Here is a 17,478-nt window from a genome sequence, read left to right as displayed (position 1 = left end):
GACAGTTGTATGTATTTGTCCTTGATACAAACTCGTCCCCTTTGTTGATTTTAATTCCCTGTAAGCCAACCACCCTCTCCCCTTCGAAATAAAGTAACTATTGTTTTGAAACCATGCATTCTTTCTTTATTAATTTTTTAAAAAGGGAGATAACTGACAAAGTAGCCCGGGTGGGGTGAGCTCGGGGAGGAGGGAAGGACAAGGCCACATTGCTTTTTGTAGCCATGCTAGAAATCAAACTGTTTGAATGACAGCCTTCTGTTGCTTGGGCCATCCTCTGGAGTGCAGTGGCTGGGTGCCTGGAGCCTCCCCCCTGCCCCGTACCCCTCTCCACATTCTTGGGCATCTGGGTGAGGAGGATATGGAACTTGGGGAGGAGGTCAGGCAGTTATACAATGGATGCAGCGGAGGTCTGTGCTTCTGTTGGCTTTCCTGCAGCTCCACCAGATGCTTCATCTTGTCCATTTGCTCCCCCATTAGTCTCCGCTCTTCACGCTCCTGCTTCCGCTCTTTGCGCTCACTTAATGCTTTCCTGGCCTCTAACACTGAATGCCTCCATGCATTAAGCTGTGCCCTATCAGTGCGGGAGGACTGCATGAGCTCGGAAAACATGTCATCGCGAGTGTGGTTTTTTTCGCCTTCTAATCTGTGATAACCTCAGGGGACGGAGATGATAGGGGGAGCGTAGAAACATTTGCACCTGCGTGGGGGGGAGAAGATAAGGGAGAGTAAAATTTGATACATTTCTAAGAATAAAAGGGATACTCTTTCACAATGAATCAAGCAATTCACAGCAGACAGCACATGTGCTTTAGGTACAAGGTTGCATTTTGCCTTTTATATTGAGCACCTGCTGGTATGGTGACACATCACACAAGGCGGGGCAACAGAATTCGGTTTCCAGGCAGCCATAGTAAGGCACAGGGTACACGGGGTTGCATAACATGTGGGAATGGTTTCAAACTGCAGCACCATCCTTTCCATAGCAAACAATGGGTTGGGTTTCACATGTAAAAGGAGGGGCTGCAGTTTTCGGGTGGATGTGCAGTACACACCTCTCCCTCCCCCTGCTGCGTGGCTATTGTCCAGGATGATCCCTTTTAGCCAAGTGCAAACAGCCCAGCATGCACGGGGTCCTTTTACTGTTCCCTTACAAAAATTCCCCTATTTCAACCAGGTGACCATGAATGATATCACTATCCTGAGGCTAACACAGAAAGATATAGACCAAATGTTGCTTGAATGCGACCAAAACCCAGGACCATTCGCTGCCATGCTTTGTGCTCCAATGATTCCAGACTACTTGCTACTGGCTTGGCGTGGTAAAGCGTCCTACCATGCAGGACGAAATAAGGCAGGAGAGCTTCATGGAGATATCCCTGGAGGATTCCTGCTCCATCCCCAGACGTGTGAACAAACTTTTCCAATAGCAGTACTGGCCGCGAATGCATCCCAATTCTTCAGGGCAAATCAAACATTAAACACTATTGCTTTTAAACCCTGTACTGTAGTTACAAATGTTCGCTCACCAGAGCTGCCTTCTCTGGCTTCAGGGTCGGGGATCCCGCCTTCGGAGGGTATTGGGTCCAGGGTGATGAAAAAGTCCTGGCTGTCGGTGAGAACAGATTCACCGCTTGCCTGCTGCGCATTTTCCTCCTCCTCCTCCACAAAATCCTCCTCCCTGTTGCGTGAGACTCCCACTTTGCAGGTGTCCATGGACAGTGGTGGGGTAGTGGTAGGGTCCCCGCCCCCAGAATGGCATGCAGCTGATCATAGAAGCGGTATGTATGGGGCTCTGACCCGGAGCGACCTTTTGCCTTCTTTGTCTTTTGGTAGGCTTACCAGAGCTCCTTAACTTGCACCAGGCACTGCTGTGTGTCCCTGTTGTAGCCTCTCTCCATCATGCCCTGTGAGATTTTGGCAAATATATTGGCATTTCTTCTTTTTGCTCTGAGTTCTGCCTGCACAGATGCTTCTTCCCATATAGCAATCATAGTATATCAGGGTTGGAAGGGACCTCAGGAGGTCATCTAGTCCAACCCCCTGCTCAAAGCAGGACCAATCTCCAATTTTTGCCCCAGATCCTTAAATGGCCCCCTCAAGGATTGAACTTACAGTCCTGGGTTTAGCAGGCCAATGCTCAAACCACTGAGCTATCCTTCCCCCACAATCAGATTCAGTGTCTCCCTTTCGGTCCATGCTGGAGCTCGTTTGCAATTCTTGGGGGACGGCATGGTCACCTGTGCCGCTGAGCTTGCCACGCTGACCAAACAAGAAATGAAATTCAAAAGTTTCCAGGGCTTTTCCTGTGTACCTGGCTAGTGCATTGGAGTTCAAAGCGCTGTCCAGAGTGGTCACATTGGAGCACTCTGGGTTAGCACCCGGAGGCCAATTCTATCGATTTGTGTCTGCACTACCCCAAATTCGACCCAACTAGGTCGATTTTAGCGCTACTCCCCTCACCGGGGAGGAGTACAGAAGTTGATTTTAAGAGCCCTTTAAGTCGACGGACCGGGGTTGGTTGTGTGGACGCATCCATTTTAAAATCTACCTAACGCAGCTAAATTCGACCTAACCCCATAGTGTAGACCAGAGCTAAGTCCAGGGAGCACCAGGTGGGAGGGTAAGCTCCCAAGGAAAGGTGGGTTGGTGGGTGTGTGTGTGTGTGTGTGTGTGTGTGTGTGTGGAGTAGGAGATGGGTGCAAAGAGATGGCTGTCCAATGGCAGAAGGGGAGCAGAGGTCACATGATGAAGATATGCCTGAGTAGAACTTTTCTTCTGGCCCATCTGTTTCTGTAGAACTTTAGTTTGCAGGAATGAAAGTTTTTAAATTCTATCCCTCTGCAAAGAAAACTACTTGCATGTGGAAGCTGATTGTTGCTGTCTTCCTGACACTGCAGACAGACAATAACTCTGAGAAGTTCCACTCTGCTGTTAACTGAAGCCTAGCAATTCTCAACTTGCTAACTCACTGCAGGTAACTTTAGCAGATACCTATACCTACTCTTGGACTCAAGGAGGAGTAAACTACTGCCACTTCTTCCAGTCCAACTCATGGGAGTGTGGTCAGAAGAGTGGTAATAGAAGAAATGAAATGCAAGTTCTTCCTTGTCCCAGAAAATAGCCATATCCAGTTGATAACGTAAGAGCAAGCCAAAGGCACAGAGAAACTGCCCCAGCTCTTTAACTATTTTTGAATTGTAATATATTTTTAATATTATCGTGCAAAAACTCTGAGTAAATCATACTCTGCAGCTGACAAACCTTCCACGTTGAGTGGTTACACCTGCAGAGCTAGACCAATGACATAGGAGTCACTGGGCTGCACGCTGGGGTTGTCGGTGATGACAGTGCCGGAATTTGTTGAGCTGGTGCTCGTGGAATTCGGCTCGCTGGTTGGATCATTAGCTTCCCTGACTGCTGTCAGGTACTGGTGGGTGGCATGACAAAGATGCAGGTACATGCCGCCGTGTGTATCCTCTCTGGCATCCTGCATCCAACTTCACTCCCATGGCTTCCAGTTCTGAGCAGTAGCGCTCCTCCTCATATCAGACGAGAGATTGCCACTGGCAAGTTACTGGAGAAAGTACGCGCTAACTCAAACCTGCCGCTGCACAATGACCTTTTTAAACCACTAGCCGCATGTTTGCCATCGCGTTGCCCATTATGGTCTCAACTGCCACGCCAGGATGTTAGGGCAGAAACACTCTGGTGAGAGGAATGGATGTCTGTTATAATCCCCAACCGGTCCCTTGCCGCCGACGCCCACAATCTGCCTGCCTGGTTTTGACCTGCCCCGTCTCCAGTGGTCCCTGTTGAACAGGTTCCAGACCAGGCAAGGTCTCTGTGCAGCCAACCAGCGTTGCTGGGGCCTTTGTGACGGGCCTTTGTGCAGCTGCGGTGCAACACAGACGATGGCGCACGTTATCGATGAATGCCTGCTCACTAGGTTCCGTGGCGGCCTAGCAGAACTGCATCACGCCACTGAAGATGCCACCGCTTGGCTAGACGACAATGCACGCACTAAATATTATCCTTTTAAATCATTGCTAGGGAAATATATTGCCTCTCTGAGGAGCGACTGATCTTCATATAACATTTGCCAAAGAACCATAAAAATATTAGTGAAGAGCACATTAAAACTGCACAGCCGTTTAGAAATACCGGTCATTGTTTCAAAGTTTCTATTAAGTAATTGGAGTTCTTTCATGTTGGGCTGCTATTCTAAAGGTGCTTCTCATCATGGTACAAACTAGGACTGAAACATTCCTGGCAGAAACCACAGGCAGGTGGAAAATTGTAAATTGTGTAACTTAAACCCAAATCACTATTTAACCCCACTGTATGATGAGATGGTGGTGGAAGATATCCTGCATGGAGTGAGGTTTACTCCTAGAGTTTAATAAAGATTAATCCCACATTCCTGAACTCCAACATGTCTTCCTCCATTCTCTTTTTTGGTAAATAACCCCCAAGCGGCAAAATGCTTTCTCATACTTGTCTCCTCTCACCTGAAGCAGGTGTTTCGCTTCTCTCTACAGGTTTTGTGGACAATGTGCTAGGACTCAAAGCAGTTCATATACTTGTTCCCCTTCACTGAGTTGTGCTGCTTTTAGAACTAGAGTTGGTCAAAAAAATTCTTGACCAACAACTTTCTGTCCAAAAATGTGGCTTCACCGAAACCAGAATCCTGCAGGAAAATGTCAATTCCAGTGAAATTCTTCCATTTTCTGTCAGGAAAATCAAATGTTTTGTTTTTGAAAAGGCAGTTTGAAAACAAAACGTGGTTTCAAACTGATGCTTAGAAATGCAAGTGTTCATTTCAAAATGTCAACGTTTTGTTTGGGAAATTCCAGCAAGTTTCATTTGCAAGTTTCTAATCTGAACATTTTTACTACTTGTTTGGAAATTTTTTTACTGCTTGTCCCAATTCTGGGTGTAAACAAACATCGATCTCTGAATTTCATTCAGGGTGGAAATTCCATTTTTCTCTCCAGCTCTTTGAACTGGAGACACTGCTAGCTCCAGAGCATGTCCCAAAGGCTCTCTTGAATTAAAAAATCCAATTGTGTGTACGGGTTGGGATGGGGGAGTGTATTCTCTTAAAACAGGTAGAAAAATGTTGCATTTTTTTAACTTTGACCCTCCCCAAAAGGCCATAAAAATATGAAATCCATGTGAAAATTCCCCCCTCCTTTTGTATTTTTGACTGGCTTAAATCTCATCTAAGTTACTGAGGAATTGAATGGTGTAGTTTTCACAGCAGAAGTTGTTGATTCCCATCAAATCTGTGTGTTGTGCTTTTATTTAACATGGTCTCTGTGGGATCTAGGCACAAACATCCTCTAATACCTTTGGCTCAAAATGCCATTGTCTCTCACTAGATTTACACCTTCTAGGAATCCTTTCATACTGGCAGCTGTGATTAGGGAATGCTGCCCTGTCCTCTAAGAACGAAGCCGTTTCACAAGCTTCGGGCATGCTATTGGAGAGTAGAGTGCCTTTCTTGAAGTTTGATTCTTCTCTTGGGCAATGGCTTTTATTACTGATAACACAAGCAGTCCCAGTGATTGTTTCTCGGTCACTGGGGGAGTTCTGCGTTGAGAGAGCAGCATGTGCCAGTTCAGCTTGTCTAGTCATTTTCCCAGCAAACAGTAATGCTTTTTATAAGGATGGAAGACTTATATTTTCTCCTACAGCACAGCTGTGGATACAATTTCATTCGAGGGGTCTACATATTTTTTTTTAACAAAATGGTGACCTGCAAAGGATTTTTTTAAATTGTGCTCTGGCCCTTTTTCTGCTCCTTTGTTGTGTGAAAGAAAGGCCTGAAAGGTGGGCTTTCCTAAGCTTCCTTTTCTTTTCCCCCTGCGTTTTTTAAACATAGCTAATATTTCTATATCAGCTCTAGTCTTGTCTGGCTTTGCTGGAGGAGCCACTATATATGTACTGTCGGCTCTCGCCTTAATTGAAGAAATGAGATGTTGACTCTACAGTCACAAAATCCGAATGCCAGTTGAGCCGTTAAGAGGGGAAGGAATCTTTAGCCAGACTGTTTGTCTGTAACTTTGTTTTGGTTAACGCCTATGTAACTGTAAAGGTTTCTTTAATCAAAATGTTCATGTTGCTCGTTCTTCAGCAGTCCCCATTGTTTGGTAGAGTAGACATGAAGTGAATTTCTAATGCAGGAAGAAAAATAGTGGGAGACTGAATTAAAAACCTTTCAGGTCACTTCATCCTTCATGAAAAACCAAAAAGGGTGCACGCCCATTTTCCCCTTTGCCGTCACCTTTAAGCATTTGTTACTGTATGCCAACCTCTGGAACTCCTTGCTAGAGGGGGTTGTGAAGGCCAATACTATACCAGGGTTCAAAAGGGAACTAGATAGATTCATGGAAGATAGGTCCATCAATGGCTATTAGTCAGGATGGGCAGGAATGGTGTCAGAAGCTGGGATTGGGTGACAGGGTATGGATCACTTGATGATAACCTGTCTGTTCATTCCCTTTGGGGCACCTGCCATTGGCCACTGTCAGAGGACAGGATACTGGGTTGGATGGACCTTTGGTCTGACTCAGTATGGCCGTTCTTATGCTGTTGGTCCTTGATTCTCTAAGTAGAAGTGAAAAGAAAAGGAGGACTTGTGGCACCTTAGAGACTAACCAATTTATTTGAGCATGAGCTTTCGTGAGCTACAGCTCACTTCATCAGATGTTTACCGTGGAAACTGCAGCAGACTTTATATACACACAGAAATCATGAAACAATACCTCCTCCCACCCCACTGTCCTGCTGGTAATAGCTTATCTAAAGTGATCAACAGGTGGGCCATTTCCAGCACAAATCCAGGTTTTCTCACCCTCCACCCCCTGTAAAGAATCAATATTAAAATAAAACCCCCTTTTGTTTCACTTAGTCCCAAACTACACTCCTAAACTAGGATCAAAGAAGTTCCAGTTACATCTCCACCTCCAAAAACCCTCCTCTCTGGACACTTTTCTTTTGGAGATTGATGATGTGACCCAGGAATCCTTCAGTACCAACTGTCCAGGGCATTGCAAAATATCCTGATCCTGGTATGTGCATTCTGTTTCACTAAAGAATATCATGGGAGGTCTTAAATGAAAGCCGGGATCAGGGTGGTTGTTAATATCATGAAATGTACATACAGACACTATCCAAGGAGTTATATATGTGACAAGATGGCTCACTGCCCTGCATACCCTGAGAACCATCACAGATGGCCATGTAAACTTATCCACAGAATAGATGGTCAGAATGTTGTGTAATGAAATGCCTATATGTGCTCGGGCTGTATTGTAATCTGGAGCAGTTGACTTCAGCTGTTCACTTTCTCATTAAAACCATCAGGATCCTTATAGCACATGACCTTACATTTTAAACAAGCATGTAAACAGCCTGGGTGCAGAAGAAAACAAGAGTGGGGTCAAATATACTTTCAACATGAAATGTCACTCTTTTTCACCTGTTTGCAATAACCGCTTGAAAATCCAGTCACACTGATTCTATCATATGCCTCTCCTTGCTGAGCTTGGGAGACTTCCAAGGAATTGGTGTTAATAAGGAATTGGGTAATGGCTTAAAATTGTAAGCTGATCACTATCAATACAAGCTTAAGGGCTTATGTTCTTCATATCCTCTGTAGTAGGCTGTGGGTATGTCTCTGGGGGAGTTGGCATGACAAGGCATTATAGCCAGGGAGATATCTCCTGGCTTCTGGGGGAAATGAATGTACAAAGAGGAGGCAGATGGTGTTGCACCCGGCCGCAGAACCACTTGTGGGAAGACGTGGATTTCAGAGCATAAGCTTTGCATGGACGTCTGGTGTGAATTCTCCTGACTCCTGTTAAAGGCAAAAGTGAGACAAGAGTGAGAACAAGACACTCTGCTAATAAGACATCTCCCTCTGTTTTAACCCAACCAATCCTGCTCCATTCTATTAGAAATATCCAAGGACAGCAGAGAATTATCATTTCTATCCTGATGGCAGCATGTTGCAACCTTCCAAAAGGCAGCAGGCAAAAGTGCATTTAAATTGCTGCATTGCTGAGAAGGAATTGAGTAAGGAAGTGGGTAAACATATTAACTGTTCCCCACTGCAAATGTGCCTTCCAGTGCTTAGGTGTAAGACCAAAGGAAAATTAGTTTTGGGTTAGTCCCTAGTAAGTGTTCTAGTTACACTGCAAAATAATCACATCTGGTAAATCAGGAAAATTACTAAATTCCAAAACAGAAGAGACCCAGTCTTGCAACAAGGGTTGCTACAAACCAGGACTATGGTGCTTTAGCAGAACCCAGCACTGGAACAGCAGGGACAGTTGCAGCTGGGCATTATAGCATAATAGCAGGCCTTATATCCCAATCTGATCAAAAAACGGGGAGAAAAAGCTCTGTCCATGATGTGGATTGAAAAGCCTTTGGGGCATGTGTGCTGCAAAGGAGAAGTGATCTGGAATTAACACTTTCCCCAGTGAAGAAGCCAGTCTTTGACTACCAACATTGTTGGATCCAACCTCCATGGGTGAGCAGTCTCTCTATGGGGTAATGGCAACAAGTACCTTTGGAATCCCTGGTTACTGCACCCTGCAAGTGCCCCAGGGTATACAGAACTACGGAGGGCGGAGATGCGGTAATCAAGCCTGTGATGGTGCTTCAGTTTCCCAAAAGCTCCTTGTTGCTTCTCCATTTCCTTGTTAGTGGAATCAGCTTGCCTTGCACCCCGGCACGTCCTGCCCTGCTGTTGCCTAAAAAATGAAAAGAGAAACAATGAGACATAAAGCAAAACGTTGTAATGCACTCACGTTTTGGTGAGAATCAAAGTTTATGAAGATTTTTCAGTAGGGCTGGTTGAGAACTGCAGAAAACAAACTGCAATCTGTTACTTTGTATTTTTTCAGGGCCATTTCATCAAAATGCTGGAAAACTTGGATCACAGAGAATATAGGCTGACTTTGCTAAACAGGAGACATTTTGCCAATGTTGACTATTCACAGAAAATTACGTTGGTTTTGTTACAACATTTCTTGACAGGAAACTCCATTTTCATTTGCAAAATTTCAACCAGCTCTATGTTTTGGGCCTTTGGGCCCAGGCCTGGTATGGTAAGGAGCACTGTGTAGACATTGTATGTGATTACTGGGAGAAGGGGACTCCCTTCAGCTACTCTCATTTCCTCCAGGCAGTCTGCAAGCTCAGGAATCTGGCTGCAAGGGGGTGTAGCATCAAGCCCTATGCAGACTTCCACTGCAAAGTGAGACTGTGCAAGAAATGAATGGGTTAACTCTCGCTGTGCCCCTCTTGCTTCCTCTGGCTTTATATTTATATATAGGTCATTAAGGAGATACTTTAACTCAAATTTATTCTATTTAGACTCTTAAACCACACGAATCACTGTGATACTTTTTCCAGTGTCTGATCTCTGGTAGTGAGCAGTACCAGATGTTTCAAAGCCAGGTTAAAAACAAACACACAAAATCCCATTACACAATTATGGAATAACCTGCCTTCTAGGAAAAGTGTCCTGACCCCCACTACTCAGTGATTGACTTGTACCTTGAAGCATGCGGTTTTATATCTCTTTAAAAATATCCTCACTAACCTAGCTGTAGATGTTCCCATTGTGCGTGTTCATGTCTAATCCTTTTTTAATCAGCATTACAGCCAAGTGCTTAGTCTATCTTGCAGCAGTGAGTTCTGCCGGTTTAACTATGCATGATGCAAAAATGTGTTTCCTGTCACCGGTTCAGTTTATCCTCATTCAATATTTCTTGGAACAAGGAGCTGACCCTGTTTGAAAGGGTTCTAGTTACTTTTGGCTGTACTTCACTAGTCAGCCAGAGCAAGGATTTGATTCACAAAGGTGGTGACTCCTGTCTACTTCAGGATATCTAGGGCTTTCTGTTGTATGAATGGATCAAATTAGTTCAAAGAGTCTGTCAGATATTGGGCATACACTTGGTGTCTGGTTCCAGGTGTCCTAAGAGGCCTCCTGGATACATGTGGTGGTCTCAGCAGGAAAGAAGCTCCTTGCCATGAGGGATGGTGCGTTCTGTTGTGGACTAGTCCCTCTGGCTTGATGAAGCCATTCATCACCCTGTATAGCTCTCTTTGGCAGTTGCTGTAGAGGAAAGGAAGGATTTCTTAGGCCCTTTGCATAGGTGTACAGAGTATTTGTGTTTCCATTTGCCTTGGACTATTTTTCTGGCATCGGTGCTTCACTTTTTCTCTCTCAATCTGAGGCAAATCAACTGGGATTCATGTAGCAAACATCTGGCTTTCCCTGCCTACTTGAAACCACTGGGGAATGAGAGTCAATATACCACTTTGTAGAATGCAGCAGCTGTTTAACCATAAACAGCTACCTTACAGTTTTAAAGGGGGAAGTGTTAAATACTGTAACTGCAGTGAGAATGTCTGTCGGAAGAATGTGATTACACAGGCTGGAATTTCTGAGGGCCAGTGTATCTAATCTCCTACTTTGCCATGTGATTAATGACCACAGGTGCTCAAGACCTCAGTGTTGTATCTCGTTTGAAAGAGAGTACTTCTAGCAGCCTGGTGTCCCTGACCTGGTGTTGGGCGCTAGTGCAATAGTGACTTGCCGCCTGGGAAGAGTGTCACCTACTGAATCACCAACCCCCATCCTAGCCCACAATGTTTTGACCCTGTTTAGCGTTTGAGGTCTGCCGGGATTGCAGCCTATGCTGCAGTAAGTTTGTGGGAGTCTCTTGTTACAATCCTGCCATCAAGCTGTATAATGGAGTGTTGTGGTGACTTCCCTGATTTTGGATCACCCCTTTCCCAGCCCTGACTGATTGCTGGGGTTCATAACCATTTTGGAAGAGCAATTGTTTGCCTTTGGAACAGACCACGTTACGGTAACAAGTCGCTATTTTAAAAATCCTTCCTGGAGAAGGATACTTAGCTTCCCTTCACCTCAATCCTCACTTGTGATTACAGAAGTTGAGCACTGTGCTGTACTATCACTGAGCTCCATCTGTTTTTCACAAAGAAAATATAAATATTTCCAGCAAATGCATTTAGCATATTCAGTACCCCAGTTACGTTACTTCCTTCCTTGGTTAGGAGAGAACATTTTAAAGTGGGAAAACAAATAGATTCCTCCAGTACCGTAGCTTTCCTCTCTGTGCAATGCTACGTCTGTGGCATAGGCTTTATCATGGGCTAAAGGTGATATGCTTGTAGGAGTCCTTCGTTAAAATTCTAGCACTACTTCACTCTTACTAGTGATACAGGTGTAGAGGGACTTCTCCTGCATGATTTTTTTTTTTTTGCAAAACAGGTTTAAGTTTTAATACAGTACATTGACTGCACCTTGTCTATACTCAGCCAAAGCTCTCTTAGCTTGCAAAACATTTGGTAGAGCCAAATGATATAGATCTACAACTCCAATGTTATTTCAGTGGAAAATATGAACTCTGCATTAACTGCAGTTGAGCAAATGGAACCATTGTAACATTTGTAAAAAGAAAAGGAGTACTTGTGGCACCTTAGAGACTAACCAATTTATTTGAGCATGACATTTGTGAATTTCAAGTTGGTGGAGCTCTTTGGCCAGCAGGTGGCATTACCAGCTTATCAATTGGCTCAATAACAGGACTGGTGTGGCGGCTTGTTCTCTAGTGAGATGACCCAGTACATCTGCAGTGTACAAGATAAGGTAGACTACTGTGTGTTGCTGTAATAAAAAAGCAAAGGGTGACCAAGGATCATCCAAACCACAACTGGTGAGCTAATGCCTACCAAGATGTTTCACAGGGATGAAATTGGAATTCAATGAGCATGTCTCTTTTCAGAAGCTTTAATTTAAGCATCCCCAATAGCAGCAAACCTGAAGAGCAAAACTGTGGCAGTCTAAAGGAAAGCTTCCAGAGGCTATGTCTACACCATAAATGCTACCGCAGCACAGCTGCAGCTACTCCAGTGTAGTGTAGGTGGTTCCTACATCGACAGAAGGGGTTTTTCTGTTAATATAGCTAATCCACCCCTCAGTTGATGGGATTTGCTGTCAACCTGGTTGCATCTATGCTGGGGGTTAGGTCGACCTAAGTAGGGTACTTAGGGTGTAAAATTTTTCACAGCCCTGAGTGACGTAGCTATGTTGATCTAATTTTGAAATGTAGACCAGACCTAAGTATGTGTATATGTTCTCGGGAGGGAATCTGCAAACCGATAAAATTCCCGCATCTCAGCTGAGAGCAGTTCAGCTTTCGACAGACTGGCACAACTGGATTAGCTGCCGCAGCCCATAAGGTCCTGGGGCAAGTTGCCTTTGGAACAGACCACATTACGGTAACAAGTAGCTATTTTAAAAATCCTTGTCAGTTCCAAAGGCAACTTGCCCCAGGACCTTATGGGGTGAACGCTTCCTGCTGTAGAGAAGTAAGGTGCTTGGAATGCTGGATTAATCATTCTGGAGCAGCAAAGCTGTCCAGTGTTTAACTGAGACTTCCACAATGTATGGAGAAGGGCCAAAATACAGGTGTTTTTTTTTGCCACAAGTATAAAGCTAAATCACGCCACGTGCTGTACATTGATCTCGCCCCCCCCCCCCGCAATATGTGAATAAAATCCATACATTTGTAAAGATCAGTTTTGAATAACAGAAGTTAATCCACATTCTAGACTTTACTGAATACTCTCAACTCAGAGATTCAGTCTGAAGTCCTGAATTTTTCCTGCTTTTCCAAATGCAGAGCCCAGTCAGACAGCAGAGGGAACTCTAGTCAAGGAACCCTGTAGCTAGGCACTGTGTGGCCACTGCTGCTGTTGCATTGATGTGACTTGGAGGAACACTATCTGATGTCTGCTCCTGAAGGGCCAATGAAGAGTATACTAAAAATAGGGCTGATGCTGCCACCACTATCCTTCTTAGTCTTAGTTTCCAAGGCCAGAAGGGACCATTGTGATTATCTACTCTGACCTCCTGTGTAACACAGGCCACGGACAGGAGTGACAGAAGTGTCCTAAAAGGGGCGGGGGCGGGCATTGCTGCTTAACTGTGGCCCTTCCCTGTCCCTCCCCTTGTCCCTGAGGCTCCGCTCCCCTGCTGCCTCTTCCCCCGCCCCCATGGCCCCGCCCCCGCTTGCTTCTCTCCATCCCTCCCCCCCATTGCTCGCTCTTACAGGTGGTAAAAAGCAGAAGGACATAGCCATCCCACTTTTAAAAGTGATGGGGCCATGACCCCCCCCCCCCCGCCCCACACACACACACCATTCCAGCACCCGTGGCCAGGGAGCTCCCCCAAAATAATTCCTAGAGCAGAACTTTTAGACAAACATCCAATCTGGATTTAAAAACTGTCAGTGATGAAGAATCCACCATAACCCTTGGTAAGTTGTTCCAGTGTTATACTGTTAAAAATTTACACCTTCTTTCTAGTCTGAATTTATCTGTCTTCAGCTTTCAGCCATTGGATCATGTTATACATCTCTCTGCTAGTTGGAAGATCCCATTATTAAATATTTGTTCCCCATGTAGATACTTATAGACCATAATCAAGTCACCCCTTAACCTTCTCTTTGTTAAGCTAAATAGACTGACTTAAGGAACTCAGTCACTATAAAGCGGGTTTTCTAATCCTCTAATTATCCTTGCAGCTGTTCTCTGACCCCTCTCCAATTTATCAACATCCTTCTTGAATTGTGGGCTCTGACCTAGACACACGATTGCAGCAAGGGTCATACCTGTGCCAAACATTGAGGTAAAATATCCTCTCTACTGCTACTCAAGAGTCTCCTGTTTATGCGTCCCAGGATTGCATTAGCTCTTTGGCCTCAGCATCACACTAGGAGTTCATGTTCAGCTGATTATCTCCCACAAGCCCCAAATCTTTTTCAGTCTGAAACCAACCTGCCTCATTTGTCGTCTCCCCCCTCTCCCCCCTGTCACTTGTCATGCCTTTTTATCAGACCTCATGCACTAGGAATTAGCATTTATATGACATGACAGGATCCTGTCCAAAATCCAAGGTACTTACTCCTCCCTGATGTTCAGCTGCTGTGCGCTGTTTCTCAGTAGCCTGTCTCGCAAGCAGCACGCAGCGAAGGAGACAGACATGGTCAGAATGATCACGCCGCTGATGAGAGAGGCTATGACTGCTACCCGGAACCCTTTGTCAAGGGGCTTTGGGATGGCTGGGGAGATAAACATGGAACACGCCTGTAAGGAGTTTGAGGCTGGCAAAACAGTAGCTTGGACAGATTGAGGATAATCCCTTGGTGGAGTTAAGCAGCCCTCTCACAGGGCTACCAAGAGCCCTTTCTACAGAGCGGCTGTCACGTGGACGCTGGCTCTCATTCATCCTTTCTCTGTTCTCTCCAGGGCCAGGTCTCCGTGGCCTCACACAACTGCCATCCTGCTCTAGCCCCTGGGGCAACAGCTCTTTCTCTCCTGCTACCCTTCCACTGGGTGGCTTTTCCAGTTGAGGCAACCCTTTGCAGTCACTGAACCACCACCCTAGAGAGGGGGAAGGCTGCTTCCTCAAACTTTCCTTATTGCAGTCTCTCTCTCTTTCTTTCTCTCCCCCGCCCCTTCCCACCCCCCCAGTTCTTTATTACATCACTTCTTTACTGCTGCAAACTCTCTGCCTGCTGTGATCACTGAATTGTTGTTAAGAGCATGCAGCTTTTCTGGGCCCTTGGTGAGAGTTGGCTGAGCCACCCTTCTGTGAAATGAGTTTTACGGGGTCTCAGCGTCTGCTTACCTCTCACTTCCTTCCTCTGCCCTCCTCTCTGGTTACGTTCTAGGGAAACAACTCCACCGAAGTGTCAGACTTTGAAGCATGGTAGACGTACTGTGGGATACGGGCCTGCGTCACAAGCAGCTGCGCCTCTGCAATTGCCCGTGCCCACGAGCAGCTGGGAGCAGAAAGAGCTCTGCAGTCCCAAGATAAAACTGCCCCTAGAGAAATTCTTTGACTCTCTCCACCCAGTTGTTCACTCAGCTGTACGGCTACCCGCCAATTCATACATCCAGCCATTCATGCCTCTAGCTATCTGCCATTTATTTGCAGTACAGTAGTCTCTTAGACCCCAACTGAGACAAGGACCCCCTTGTACTGGATGCTGTACATACATATAGGAAGAGACAGGCCTAGCCCCAAAGAGCGCAGTCCAAATAGACCCGTTAGACTAATGGTGGGAGAAAGGGAATATTGTCCAATTAATGACACACAGACTTTGTCCTCAACCTGCCTAGTTGCCAAGAAATGCAACACCTTTCACACCCTTGTTGCTTGGGTCTGAGTATCCTGGAACTTGAGAAGTTTTCTAAGACTCCCCCTCCTCCCCCCCCGTTTTTCTTTTAACAAATTTAGCACTTGGGAGTAGTGCCAACTGCTAGTCTTGCAAAGTAAAGTCCCCTTGGTCTCGCCACATAACTGGTGTAGCATAGGCAGTAGTCAGGTGTCGTTTTCACACGTTGCTTCAATAATGTCCCCCCTCATCTGCCTTAAAAACCGAAGGCCCCACCTCCAAGGGTTTTGAGACGGTTCAAATTCCCTCGGGTTGGGTTTTATTGAAACTCCTCCCAAAATAGCCAATGAATAGCCATTGCAGCCCCCCCTCGTGATTTGAGTGGCAGAGAGACGTGTCCATGGAGAAGTGGACTGATATTGCTTAAGGCTAGAGGAGTTGTAAGACACTAGTGTAAACAATCTGTTAAGCCAGTGCTAGCTGAAGTGAAGTGACTGATTCATTCGTCATTGCCTTACCCTCGCAGTGAGGTGCTGGCTGACTCCAGTAAGAGGTGCTGTCTCGGAGGAGACAAGCCAGCTTCTCGCTGCCCACCAGTTGATACCCCTCTCTGCACCAGTACACAATGACTGAGCCCAGGGAGAGGCCGGTGCCCTTCTCGATGTAATAGGATCCGTAAGGTGGAGGGAGGAGCATCACACACTGAACTGGGAGAGAAACACAGCAAATCAATGCTGATAGTTACACAGAAGCTGTTTTTACCCTAGAAATCAGAATTTGTGTTTCATTGGAGGACCCTCTTTAGGGGCTTCAGGGATGTACATTATGAGCCCTCAAACTTTATTGAAAGAGAAGAGATGACAGATCTTTAACTCCTTTTCTTCAGTATGTTAGTCCCTGAAGTTACATGTGTTTAAAATTACCACAATGGTAACTGTAGTTACCGTCCGTTAGTCTGCCTGGAAAATCTCTTCCCCTCACAGTTGCTCCCTGTGCTGCTTTCAGTTCAGTCATTTCACCAGTTGGCCTGTGACAGTAGTGGCCTTGATGGAGGAAAGCAGTTAAGCGTGTGCTTCCATGCTCGTCTGAATCAGGGCCACCGTACGCAAGGCCAAGTCACCAAGACCTGCATTTCATGCGGGTGTGCATACATGGTGCTGGTGTTCTAATTGGTAACATCGACAGTTAAGGTTGCCTGACATGTTCCATTATACGACCATACTTTTCGTTGTTTAACTTTTGAAAAATTAACTTGTTTGGGCTGAAATTTTCCTCACTGGGTGTCTGCCGGAGGCTGATTTTTCTTTTTTCTTTTTTTCCTTGCGGAAAGAGGAAGTTTCAGCTACAATAATTCCGCTGTTTCCCAAAATGAGATTTGTTTTTCCCCATATTAAAAAAAGAATCTTAAAGCCATTTAGTTGAGAAGCTCTAGTGACTCCATGCTTTGGAACAGGGCCTTGATGTTGGGCAGGGCTCCTCCTGGTGTCAGAAATATCTTTTGGTGTTCTTGTGAACATTTGCCCAAGTTCGGCTAAGTTTATAAGCCAGCCAAAAAACATCTGTTTGCACATGCTCAGCAGAGGCTTGTTTAGAGTTTGGCGGATAACAGCTGTGAAGACAGTCGACACTGAGCATGCTCCAGCCCTTCCCATCTCCTGTGTGCAGCTGGGACTGCACAGGCATCATGTCTGCTGAGTGAGGGAGCATGCTCCCTCCCAAGGATCCAGGGGCTGGCTGAGCAGGGTTTTATTGCACTAGCTATTCCTGGCTGATGTGGTTCTGGACCCGGGGCCTGAGAGCAGGGAGACTGTGCAGTTCACCCCCTACTGGTGGCCAGGCAGCATGGAGGAGAAGGAAGAAGCAACCTCAATGGAATGCATGCAGAAGGAGTTAGGAGCAAGAGGAGGGGGACAAACTGGGGGATGGAGGGGGGAAAGCAGGGAGAATACAAAGTAGGAACAGGAACAAGGGGGAGGGGCAGGAGCCATTGAGGATAGGCGAGCTTGGGGGGGGGGGTCCAGAAGTCAGGAGGAAGGGAGAATATTGGTCAGAATGGGGGATAGGAGTAGACAGGGAAAGGCTGGGGGACAACAGGGGTGGAAGGGTCTATGGCCACTAAACACACTCATGCACAAAACCTGGAGTTGAACACATTATTCCTGAGTCTCAGCATTCCTATGCTGGCTTGCAACATGTCTGCGTCCCCCTCTCATGGTAGATCCACTTAAAAGCCTTCCGTGCC

At 45.9% G+C, this 17,478-nt stretch overlaps 1 protein-coding gene across 5 annotated transcripts; it reads right to left on the bottom strand.

Moving 5' to 3' along the window:
• Nucleotides 1-14,902, bottom strand: LOC144930100 (uncharacterized). 5 transcript variants are annotated; one of them, XR_013635182.1, is made up of 6 exons: nt 14,747-14,902; nt 14,021-14,177; nt 8,580-8,765; nt 7,487-7,864; nt 4,512-6,179; nt 1-700 (listed from the first exon to the last, which is right to left on the bottom strand). XR_013635182.1 is itself a non-coding variant. In XM_078851102.1 (4 exons), exons 2-4 carry the CDS (start codon nt 14,098-14,100, stop codon nt 7,624-7,626), a joined length of 507 nt encoding a protein of 168 aa, XP_078707228.1. In that variant the 5' UTR covers nt 14,101-14,177; nt 14,747-14,902; the 3' UTR covers nt 6,652-7,623. The 5 variants fall into 5 exon arrangements, 1 of the variants encoding a protein (XP_078707228.1); XR_013635183.1 differs by lacking the exon at nt 4,512-6,179 and having other exon boundaries at nt 4-700; XR_013635181.1 differs by lacking the exon at nt 1-700 and having other exon boundaries at nt 3,906-6,179.
• Nucleotides 14,903-17,478: the final 2,576 nt, after the last annotated feature.

The sequence above is a fragment of the Lepidochelys kempii genome, chromosome 1, assembly GCF_965140285.1.
Source record: "Lepidochelys kempii isolate rLepKem1 chromosome 1, rLepKem1.hap1, whole genome shotgun sequence".
Lineage (NCBI taxonomy): Eukaryota > Metazoa > Chordata > Testudines > Cheloniidae > Lepidochelys > Lepidochelys kempii.
This window is presented reverse-complemented; position numbering and strand designations above follow the sequence as displayed.